The 12634-nt window shown below is 36.9% G+C and overlaps 1 protein-coding gene across 2 annotated transcripts in view; it reads left to right on the top strand.

Moving 5' to 3' along the window:
* Window positions 1–12634, top strand: part of IQCH (IQ motif containing H) — a 211794-nt gene that overhangs the window by 101527 nt on the left and 97633 nt on the right. For both annotated transcript variants that reach the window (XR_011997435.1, XM_072738887.1), the window contains one exon: window positions 8924–9007. Coding sequence is in view for 1 of the 2 variants with exons in the window: in XM_072738887.1 (XP_072594988.1) it covers window positions 8924–9007 (84 nt within the window). In the remaining variant the exon portion in view is untranslated. The remainder of the gene's footprint in view (window positions 1–8923; window positions 9008–12634) is intronic.

Consider the following 12634-nt stretch of genomic DNA (forward strand, 5'->3'; position numbering starts at 1 on the left):
TGATTACAACCAGAGAGGCTAATTACAGACACAATTAACAGACTCCAGTCCTTGGAATAAGGTGCAAGAGCCTTTTGCTTCTGCAACTAATTGTGGACCTGACCTGGTACTTATGTGGGAAATTTTGTTTTGTGCTCTCTATTTTATTCAAAACGAGAAATAGAACAAGACCCCCACTTTGCAATGTTGACAGCACAAAGGTATTTTCAGGCATAATTTCCACAAACTCCTTTCCTCCACCTGTGACCCTTCAAAGCCCCAGGGCAATCAGCAGTGCAGTGAAGTCTGATAGAGAAGAGTCTTTGTCCAAAGAGGTAAAATAATGGGCAGTAATCTAAACTGGGGAATAAAAAATAATTTCAAATGAAAATGTTTTAAAATTCCAAAAGGCTTTGCCAGATATAAATTAAAGAGAAAAATAACTACTTCAGAAACTAGAATTGCATTATTTTAGATTTGATATTAAAACCAGTTTTCTTCTAAAATACATATTCTCAGTTTAAATAAACACATAATAAATCTGAAAGTCTTCCCTATTGTAGTAATTTTTGTTAACAACATAATAACCCATTTTAAAGAAAAACTGCTAATCATGTATCTTCCAAGATATAAGACTAAGCACATATATTTTTCTCAACTGAGTATTTAAAAAGCCCAATTACACATTTTTACAAGAGAATAATACTTGGGCTCTAATCAAATAGTATTTGTTTCCATAACCTATGCTTTAGGTTTTATAAAATGACCTGTGAATATTTAAGTTTAAATAATGTTAACCTGTCACCTTGTACTTATTCCACAGACATAATTCTCAAACCATGCCTTTCTTTAAAAAATGATTATGGTATTTTTTTTTCATGCACGACTTTACCTGTGAATTCTTGAAGATTTTAGCTAGTCATAACATGGCTACTTTGTATCCTGCACCAGAGACTTGCCTACATAATTCATGAAAACAAGAGTAGATAAAAGCAAAGCCTGTTTTTTCTCTAAACACAGTTTTCTCTAAATACTGTTTTTCTCCAAATCTATTTAATGTAGTAATTTTGTTTTTAGAGTTGAGATTGATTCACTAATCAAAATCAGTTGGTAGGCATGTAAAGTTCAGGTAGGCATTTAATACAAATTACAGCCTTGTTCTCTTTTTCTATAGGACATTTGCAATCAATTTGGTGTAGAATTAGCCCTAGAAATAATTATACCATGTTGCTAGCCAATTAGGGCTGCACTAACTTGTTTGAATTCTAAAAATGAAAGATTAGTAGCTGATAACTGTACAATATATTGCAGTGATAGGCATCTGGTTATTTGTTTATGCAGTTTTCTACACACAAGAATAATTGCATTCTCCAAATGATGATGATGTAAAGGGCCACAGTAATGTTTTCAGTTATGCTTTGACCACAAAATATTTACCATGTATTTTCAAGTCTATGGCTTGTTAATATGAACATTAAGACAATTACACATTGCAGAGTAACCTCTTTGAAAGGAGTAGTTATAAAACTTGATTGACTGTTACATATTTTGGTTAGTATTCCTAGATATAACAAAAAGTTTTAGCTATTTTTAACAAACAGGAGGAGTGGGATGCTGTTGATTAATTCTTCAAAGAAACTGATCGGCCTTATAATTTCATGATAAAAAAAAACTCATCCTTTCCAGAGTATATAGGCTAATCTCTTAATTGGATATTAGGTATTTTTATCATTTTTATTAATGAAATACAATGAAATACAATAATACAACAAAATAATCTACTATGGTTCATAGCAGGAATAGAATACTAGGGTCTATTTTAAGCAAAATCTATCAGTCAAATAAGAACTGCAACAAAGTATCCTAATTCCCCTAGAAAAATCAGAGGTCTAAATAAAACCTATGAACTAATTCTGCTTCCAGTTTCTTTGGCCAAGTTATTGGCCACTTTCAATTATCCACTTTCAATTTAACCCCTGTGCTGCTTTATTACAGTGCATCATTTGGTGCTACACTTAAACTCAGTGGCATTTTAAAATATATTGACATTAAATGAGATGTGCCAAGTATGGGGCTCTGATGCCGTGAGCAGGTCTATGAGGCACTGCCAACCAATTAAACCCCCAGTGAAGTGCTCTCTCACTTCTCTTCCTCTTTAAAATAAAAATAGGGAATTAATTAGGTGGGGTTTTCTCTTTTCTCTTTGTAATCTTTTATTTCATTGTCAACTGTTTTAATAGCTAAAAGGAATCTATATAGTTCAGTTTCATTTTTTTTCCTCTGTGCATTACTTCAGGAAATTATTCTTGGAGCGAATACTATAGTGGTCTCCAAGAAGGTCTCCCTTCCATAAGGTTATGGATTCTGTTGTTGTGAATCTCATGAAAAAAAAAAAAAACAACCATTTTTTTCCTGCTGCTTTGTACTGTCATGGAGGCCAAAAAGATAGGAAAACTTTCTTTCCTATAAATGGACACTCTTTCTTCCTTATCACTTGAGAGAGGGACCCAGCCTCTTTCCTTACGGCCATCCCCATCACGTGTGAAAATATTCCTACTTTGATATGGTGTTCCATCATTTCTCAAAATGTTGCTGCCTCTGTTTCACATCAAAAGAGGCTACCTTTGGTGTTCTGCTGAAACAAGGATGCTCATCAGTGGTTACTGGTTATCACTCTTCTACCCTCATCTCTGCGTTTGTCTCCGCCCCCCCCCCCATCCCTATCCCCACTCCCACGCAAACTCCTATCATCAGATGATGCTAATTGCCTCTTTGCACCCAGGAAACTGCCTCTGCTGGGATTGGCTTTTCCTTCTTGGAAACCACAGAGACCCACCAGCAAGGCCATGCTCAATGACTATGCCTCCTCAGGATTGCTGTGTGCCTCTTGCAAACAAGCTCCTGCTGTTGCATTAGAGTACATATTCTGGAACAGTCTGCTCATTAGCATGTGATTGACTTCTAGTTCCTTTTGTCCCTACTTCTATTCCTTACAGATGCCTAAGGCAGAGAAGTGGTTAACATTGGGCTTCTAGTTACCAAGTAGTTGCCATTTATCTGATCACCCTGGCCTAAGATGGTAGTCGACCATGACTCAATCTGATGGACTGGAGCAGTAGTTCTCAACCTTTTCCTTGTTTTGAAACACATCCTTTGTGATATTCACATGCATCATGCACTCCTAGGGGCCTACACTGGGTGACAACAGCAGTAGCCATCACTGCATCCCTTTCTCTTCCATTCAAGAAAGCATCCTGGATACAGCTGAGCAAGAGTGACATTATAGAGGTACTCTTGAATTACTCCAATTCATAAAAAAAAGTTAACGTTAGCCAACTTTGGTACTCTAATTGTAAAAGCTTTCAGGGAACATGTGACATTTGTCACAACTGATTGCCCATCAGCAGCATATTACAGTCATACAGAGATGTTATTACCCAGGTTTTAACTACTTGTGCAACTGTGAAAGCACAAGCTACTGAGATAAAAGATTAAGATACAGTAAGAGAGATGCCTTTCTGGGTTACATATGTATGTATGAAGTATACCCACTGCCAGTTTGATGAAAATAAAACTGAGCATTTTTTGAGGGGGACTGCTGAGGAGGATTAGGGAATTTTGTGATAGGGATGTAGAAAATACAGGAGGTGCTTAAGTATTTGTTGAATGTTGAAGACATTCTCAAACTAAACTGACCAAATGGATTCTGTGTTGTTCTAAAGAGTGAAGTCTTGGGGCACCTGGGTGGTGAGCATCTGACTCTTGGTGTTGGCTCAGATGGTGATCTCAGGCTCCTGAGATCGAGTTCTGCGTCATCAGGCTCCATACTCAGTGGGGAATTTGCTTGGGATTCTCTCCCTCTGCTAGTGCTCTCCTCTCTCTCTCAAATAAATACATCTTAGAAGAGAGAAAGAAGACTTTATCTCATTTAAACTTTTTATCAGTGGCTTTATCAGTGACTGGCCCAGCATTGCATGCATCTAAGACCAGTGATTCTCAAAGCATAGTCTTAGAGACTGTGGAAGGTCCTAAGACACTTTCTGGGAGTCTGGAAAGTCAAAACTATTTTCAAAGTAAACTCAGATGATAGTTGCCTTTTTAAATCTTGTCCTCTCACAAAATGTAAAAAAAAATTATTGATAAGATTGCAAATTCTACATTATAACTAACATGAGAATTCCCATCCACTGTTTATTTTTGGTATAAATCAAAGAATATGCACAATTGTCTGAAAAGGCTATAGAATGTATAAAATAGTCTTCCCTTTTCCAAATACTTACCTGTGTAGGGCCAGATTTTCTTCATATGCTTTAATCAAAACAACATATTTCAACAGGTTGAACACAGAAATGGATATGAGAATCTAACCACATTCTATTATGAGATTTACAAACTTGTCAATCAATGCAACTCTTTTCATTAAATTTTTTTGTTTGGGAAAATAACAGCTTTTTAATAAAACTATATTTTTAGGTTTTATTGGTAACAGATTTATTGTTATTTTAAGGTAAATTAAGTATTTTTTAAAGTTTCTCAGTTTTAGTTTTTATTTTTTTAAATTTTTTTTAAGATTTTATTTATTTATTCATGATAGAGAGAGGGGGGGGGCGCAGAGACACGGGCAGAGGGAGAAGCAGGCTCCATGCAGGGAGCCTAATGTGGGACTCAATCCCGGGACTCCAGCATCACACCCTGGGCCAAAGGCAGGCACCAAACCGTTGAGCCACCCAGGGATCCCCAGTTTTAGTTTTTAATATAGTAAATATTTATAGATACAACCGATGGAAACAATGCTTTTTGGGTTCTCTATAGTTGTTACAAGTGTAAGTTTGAGAACTGCTGAACAAACATTTTAATATTTTTTATGACAATGAAGGCGGTGCCAAAGAGTATTGTTTTATCTTAGTATATGCAAAACTCTTTTTTGACCATATCCTAATTCTGATCCATTTCACAAAGAGCTCATGAGCTGGTGTTACTGACACCCAGTTCAATGCTGCTTCTGTACTTCTGGTGCAGCATCAGATAGGTCAAGGCCAATGACACAGTTTAATATTACAGGGTCACAGAGCCAACTCTGGTCTAACTAATGACTGAATGTTGATTTGGATTATTTGGATGGCTATAACATCAATGAATGCAATGTGTTTTCATTTTAATTCAGGCTGTAAAGGAATTTGAAAGTTTTTTAAAAGATTTTATTTATTTATTAATGAGAGATACTGAGAGAGAGAGAGGGAGAGAGAGAGAAAGAGAGGCAGAGACACAGGCAGAGGGAGAAGCAGGCTCCATGCAGGGAGCCCAATGTGGGACTCGATCCCAGGCCTCCAGGATCACGCCCTAGGCCGAAGGCAGGTGCTGAACTGCTGAGCCATCCAGGGATCCCCAGGAATTTGAAAGTTTAAGTGTGCTTTGTTTCTGATCTCAAAGGATGTGTATTATTTTGGGGAACTGCTATCTGGGAGATCTTGGCAGTACATCTCTCAAGGATCTAGTGTAGCAATGCCATAGCTAACCTGTGGATTCCATAGCTACTTGTTAAAAGACATGTTGAAGGCCATGAAGATTTGATTAAAAGTCCCAATTTCCTACAGAGTCTGTCATGTCTTTGAGTTGTCAACTCAAAAACGAGAAAGTGGAGAGATGGCAGTGTGCTTGGAGGCATAGTTAGAATGATTTCAGAGACAACACTCTTGAGTGTGGTTCTCTACCCTTCCCCAGTTTACAAAGGGAAGTGACCCCCAGTTCTTATCTTTTGACAGAGGAGAGTGGAGTTAGGGAACTACTATCTCATAAATATTTGGGATAGGGTCAATTGTACACAGAAGTATGCTCTATTCTCCCAGGCTGATGAGGAGCTAGATAAGGCTACAGGTCCCACTCACCATTCTTTGAATTCCCACAAGTTCTCTAGATGAGAAAACCCATTTTATAAAAGTTGAAAGGTGAAGATGGAAAGTAGGCATCGTATATGTTTTCTATGACCCTTTAAAAAGTCCCTACAAGCTTAGTGGCTTAAACATTACAAGTGTATTACCTTACAGTAATGATTCTCTAGTTCAGAAGTCTGAGAGGGCTAAAATCAAGGTGTAGGCAGGGTTGCACTCCTTTCTAGAGGCTCTAGGGGAGAATCGTTTCTTTACCCTTTCAGCTTCTAGAAGCTGCCCACAAAGGCGTGAGTCAGAACACTTGGCTCCCTTTTTCCATCTTTAAAGCCAGCAACAAGCAGCTCTCTGAGCCTTTCTTGTATGGACACACCTTCTCTAACTCTCTCCTCCTCTGCCTCCCTTGTCATTACACTGCTTCTACCCAAATAATCCAGGATAATCCCCTTATCTTAAGGTCAGATGATTAGCAACCTTAATTCCACCTGCAACTTTATTTTCCCTTGGCCGTGTAACCAAAAGTATTCACTGGTTGCAGGTATGAGGACATGGACATCTTTGGAGGGCCATTATTCTGCATGCTGCAACAATTGGAAATAAAAGTGAGAAAACAGGCAAAGACTTTTTGTCCCTTCTGGAGTTCTCTGCTCACCGTTGGAAAGTCTTGCCTCCTCTCTTTTTATAAGCAACCACATTTATGCAAGAGCTAAATATGTCCTATCCAAACTATATAGTAATTTGTAGGCTTATGTGTTCTTGGACAAGAAACAGGCACTTACCCTGATTTTCCTTATCTATAGCATGACAGTGTTGAAGTAGATGGTGTCTCAGAGCTCCCCGGGTGTTTCTATTTGAATTTTGAAGTACCTGTGTCTCTGCAGATTATGTTTTTAAGTGTGATGGTTCATTGCCAACAAGCAGGTCTGCTGAGTTCCCCAAGGCTACAACATCCTTGCCAAAAGCTTAGTGGTTGAGTCACTACTGTATTTAATATATGCACTGCTAGCATTGATGAGCATCTTTTCACCTGGGTGTCAAACATATTTTGTGGGTGTACAAAACATAATAAATCTGACTTTTAAAAAAATTGACTCCCAACTTTTGCTCCGTTGACGTCAATGTTCATTGCATTGTATCTTGTCCATGTAGAATGGTCTGTTGCTTGTCACAGGATTTGTTGCTGTTATGAGCTTTGGAAGCACATATACCCCTATAGCATTAAAATACCTTATGTTTGTACTGCACTTTACAGTTTACAAAAATGTCTTCATATCTGTTACTTCATGTGATCCTCTATAGCATTGTTCTGGGATTGCTAACATTCAGTTCTTTAAAATGGGTGTATTTGTAGGGTTAACCGAGTAGCCAGTTCTGCCATAATTCTGCGTAGGCATCCTTGATCAGTGGTAACAGAGGTACCAAGTAATTTGTTGGAAAACTGACCTCCAGCATTTGATTGAAACACAGACTTATTCACATGTGGCAACAAAGTGATCAGACATCTTTTATATTTTAAATTGGACATCATCTTAATGAGACATCTCATACTGCCTTTTATCTTTACTTTTGAAAGGAAATGCATTCGTGGAATGCTCTCCGGCATTTTTCTTAATCATACTTTATTCTTTAGGCATTTTTTCCTGCCTTCTTATAGCTTGCATATAGAAGTTATTCACAAGACATCTTCCTAAACATTTATCTGAATACAGATAAAATTATACATATGCAGAATCCTAAGTTACAGTACTGCAATCACACATCAAGACAGCATCGTTTAAAGCTGTCTATATTAACTTTCATATGTGGAATGGTTCCCCAAAGTATTTCAGAAATTAATAATTTTTCAAAAATAACTCGAACAAGCTATTTGTCCTTCTGCCTCTGTAGTTCTTAAGTTCATCCGCATAAAGCAAAAGGGAGACTTTAAGAAGAATTGTAAGCTCATTTAATTTCCAGACGATGTCTAGTGTTTAAACACTGACATCAAAGCAAAGAGCCAATTATCAGAGTGCATTTGATCTGAAGCCCTGTTGCCTGAATTGCTATAGTTTTCCTTATGCTGAAAAGGAAATCTGTGTCACATCTCAAAGATGTAATATTTAAAATCACTTTATCTATAGCAGTTTAACTTGAAACATGTGTTTGGGCTCACTAACCACAAGGAGGCATTGAAGCATCTCTTCAAAATGTGAAAAGCAATTTTACTTAAAAAAAAAGTTGCACCAACAGTTGCTGAATTTCATAAGCAATTACATCTGCTTGTGAGTATGCGTGCCTTTTAAGTTCATGTTTTGATCCACTTATTTTTTTTAACCCCTGAAATACCAGCAAGAAGAGCTGCTGCTATTGTTTCTTTTGTAAAAGAGTTTTGGACAATAATAATCCACGTGTGTTTTCCTTCTGCTCTGTTTCCAGCCGACATGAAGGCAAACTGCAGGACTTCTATTAGTACCTACAAAGTAACTGCATTAACCTTTATTGCCCTCTAAAGGTTAAAAATTTCTTTTGACTACATGAACAGAAGAGTATTCCTTTAGTATTCAGTACTACTTAAATATATATTCCTGACAGCAAGGGGTTTCTCTGAAATCTCTGTGTCAGTTTAGAATGATTTTGGGGACACATCTTCAAAATGCCACATGAGAAGCATAAGTTGAAAGAGCCAACACAGTTTTTTGGTTTTGTTTTGTTTGGTTTTGTTTTGTTTTGTTTTGTTTTTTACCCTGAGCATAATTTTCTTCAATGTTGTTTTGAACATCATATTCAATGTCAGAAATTTCCCCTATGTTTTTATAGTCTTGATTCCCAGTGGTTTTGCTGGTATTGAAAAAGATGAACTCTTCTTTTGCAGAATATGCTGCTTAGCAAATCTTCCAGAATAATGCTTAAATCCCCCGAGAAGCAAGGACCTCATTCTTAGGAGTTAGATTGTGTCTGCAAGATGCTTCAGAGAAAATTCTTTCCAAGAAATGTGGACTGTGACACCTGGAAATCTTAGTGTGTCATTTTGCCATACTGACCTTCTCTTTCTGCGTTTTGACACCTTGTTTGCTGTTTAGGATATTCTCTTCCTGTGCGACAAAATATTGACGACTTCAACATACAGCAGAACATGCAGCTGGGGAGGCTGTGTGACATCTTAGGTACAGTAAATACTTTCACACAAATGACTCTTTAGAATGTTTGTCAGAGGATGTTGATAAAAAATGTTTAACTTTTGCTTATTGTTCCCCCCCGCAAGGAAAAATCGTGGATTTCTAATCTATTGGCAGGGCAATTAAATGTTTTGTTTTTAAAGAACAGATTTATAGAGGAGTTGCCTTGAATTTAAAAACGACATTTTTAAAAACTAATATATTTGGATGACTTTTTCTAAATTCTAAGAATTTCTCTCCTGTGGCCCCAAATACTCTTAATTTCCTTAATCTGGCAGTGGCCGAAGCCAACATTTTATATCTGTGTTTATATCATCTATTATGTTTTCTGGGTAATAAGTGGAAAGCAGTATCAGAAATGAAAATCATTGTTTTCATTATAAGACTAAGAGGGATGTGAAGATAGATTCTTTTAAAGAAGGTTTTATTTAAATATATATTACGTAGTTATTAGAAATCAGGAGTTGCCTCCTGGAGAGAGTTCTTAGAAATATAGACCTCTAGCACTAGATACATCCTTGCAAAGGTCAGGCTCTGATACTGTCTTGGTCAGTTCTAAATCGGACACCAACCTGGGCCAGGAGAGAAGAACACAATAATGGACCAGCTCCAGTTGGTGCTTTCAAGGCTAAGGTTCAGGTTAGCCTTAATGCAAGGTCACAAAGGCTAAGCACTAACACTGGATCAGTTTAGAAGGTACTAGCCAAAAATTCAGGGTAAACAAAGAGTAGGTTTTTATTAGTTACCAAATAAGAACTTCTTTTGTTCTGCTAAAATATAATTGCTTTGGCCTTTATTTAAGCAAAACAAGGAAAAATTTTAAATTATCAATGACCAACTCAGCTGGCTCCCCGGAATGACATACTTTACATGATTCATATATATTTCAGCATCATTATTATTTTATAAATGCCATTTGGTAACAGAAATACATCAGTACTAGAAATTTACAGTGTCCTAAAATAATAATAGTGTAATTGCTTTAATCTATTATGTAGGCACTATTATTGTTTTTCAGCACTACAAAAAAAAATTTGTTTTAATGACTTGAGATTGATTTGTTAGTGCTGAGCTATTTCAACTAAAAACCTGACTGGGTGGAAACCACTGAAGTGCAGCAGAGGGCAGACTTTGCTCTAATTTATTTGAATTAATTTTTTTCTTTAGCTTTTTATATACCCTTCTATATATAGCACAAACCATCGCCAAAGAATTTCCTTACAAAAGAGTCTCATTATTAGAAAACACTTGAAAGTATGAGGCTTCTATTTTAAATAATTCAGTCTATGTCTACCTGCAATGGAAAATTTTGCTAATATGAACGTTTCTGACAGACTATGAAGCAAATACCTTTTTTTTGGTACACTGTCTTCATCATATAGCAATCTGAGCCTAAAGCCTCTTCAAGAAGAGTAATGGAAGTTTAGAAACAGTAGCTAGAAGGTAGAAAAAGTGCTTGCTTGTGAAATTAAAAAAAAAAAATGAAGAAACTAGGAAAATTAGTAATTTTATGTAAGAATAAATGATTATCTTTTTTTTATATTCCATTAATTCCTAGTAAAGTGAGTTGACTTTTTGCTTATTTGGGGGAAACAAAGAGAATCTGGTCAGGTGGGTAAGACCATCCTTTGGATATCGGCAGTGATGTCGGGGTGCCAGGTGGAGACCCCCCAATGGCCAGTTCCTGGGGGAGTTAAGCAAGAAAGTGACCATTATTGACTATTGACTAGTGATCAAAGCAATCTTTGTGTTCATATTAGTTTCTTTCCAAAATTACCTGTCAATTAATTTTGAACATTTGCAGATTCACAACTATTGGATATTCGTGTAAGTGATTTGTATTCTTTTGCCAGAAATGCACAAGGAGGATGAGATTAGCAATTTGATTTGCTGTCATTTTTTGTAACCTAGAAATTGCTTTCCAAGAAAAATTTTGTTTTCTCCAGTGTGGAATCTTTATTTTTGTTGTTTGTTTCTTATGTCTCTTTTTAATAGTAAAAAAAAAAATCCTACCTTGGTTTTTAAAACCAAATAAAGAACATATCCAAAAGCCACACTGAAGTTAATTTAGATTGGTTTTGTACAGATATTTGCAATTGAACTGGCTTTTTTGCACTTTAACATTTCTTTAAAGAAAAGATAAATAACACTACCACTAAAAAAATAGACACAATGATTCTTTCAGGAGGAGGGTTGTGAAGTTCCATTAGTTTTGAAGACACCAATCTCCTTTTGAAAACACAGATTTGGGATCAGTAATTTGGTCATTCAGCAACTGAATATTTCTGTCTCCTCAGTTAATTTATTTTGAGGTTTATGTGGCAATTTGGTTTCAAAATTAAATAGGGGCCACTTAGATATTTACATTTGTCAAATGCCTACTCTTGGTTCAGCATTGGGCCAGTTCAGAGGACACTGCTTCTCCGGTGGGAGGAGGGTTTCTCCCACAAGCCATTGATCTCACTGATTGTGTAAGATTTTCTACTTCCCAAATCTCTCCATCCTACCAAATCCCTTTGGTCAACCCACAGGTATTTATTGAGTGGCTCCTGCATACTCCATACTGTACCAGCTTTTGAAGGAATATAGGAAAGAGCATACACCCTGCCTTTAAAGAGTTTGGAGAGACAAGATTAATAGATTTGAAACAATAGGAAGAAATGACAATATAATCTATCATGTTAAATCTTGGAGGCGCTGAAAAAAGGAGCACAAATGTGGAGGGAAGGGTGTGGAATCACTGTTGGCTCACCTAGTCAGGGCTGGCCATGTGGCAGACTTGTGTATCTGTACTGTTTATGAAGTACCTACTATGTGCCAGATACTGCACGAGGTGTTTACAGATATTCTTTCATTTAATACTCTTCAAAACTCTATGTCCCCAGTGATTTTCTTCTCCATTTTAAAGATGAAGAACTAATGCTTAGAAAGGTTAAATACTGTGCCCAGCATTCCGAGGCAGCTGAGCTGGAATTTAATCAGTCTGTGTTCTGTATACTCTTGTCAAACTGAACAAAGGGGTCTTAAAATCCCCTCTCAGCCCTACCTGACCAAGGAAACATTTTATAGCCCTCCCTCCCCTGAACATCCCTAACCACCTGTTCTGCATGCTTCATTGTGTCCCCTAGTCTCCACCTGTTTGTTTAGTGGCTATTTGTGCATGTGAAATGGTCGCTCCTTATGGGCAGCATCTCAGCTACTTTGATTCCTTATTTCCCTCCATGTCTAGCCAAGTGCTTTGCCCCTACTGATTAGCCAGTTATTTTATGAATGAATGAATCACTCCATTGGCTGCTGATTTCCTGTCCCAACTCCTTAAAATATTAAAACCCTGCAGCCAGGCGTGGGTAATCTCATCTCACTATCCCATTTGGGTGGGATATTTAATTAGGATTTTTCTATGTACATAATAAGAAGCACATCTTAAGAAGAAAATCAGTTAATTTAAGACAGCGTTTCCTTTAAACCAAAAATCACTAGATGTCCTATTTAAGTAATAAACTCCTCTTTGGGAATGAAGCAGGGAAAAGGTTGGTTTCCTGAAATAATCATTGCTATGGTCATAATCAGACCATTTATTTGGACAGGATGTTCCCTGAATTGGCCCTGCCAAGT

Source organism: Vulpes vulpes, chromosome 15 (assembly GCF_048418805.1).
Source record: "Vulpes vulpes isolate BD-2025 chromosome 15, VulVul3, whole genome shotgun sequence".
Lineage (NCBI taxonomy): Eukaryota > Metazoa > Chordata > Mammalia > Carnivora > Canidae > Vulpes > Vulpes vulpes.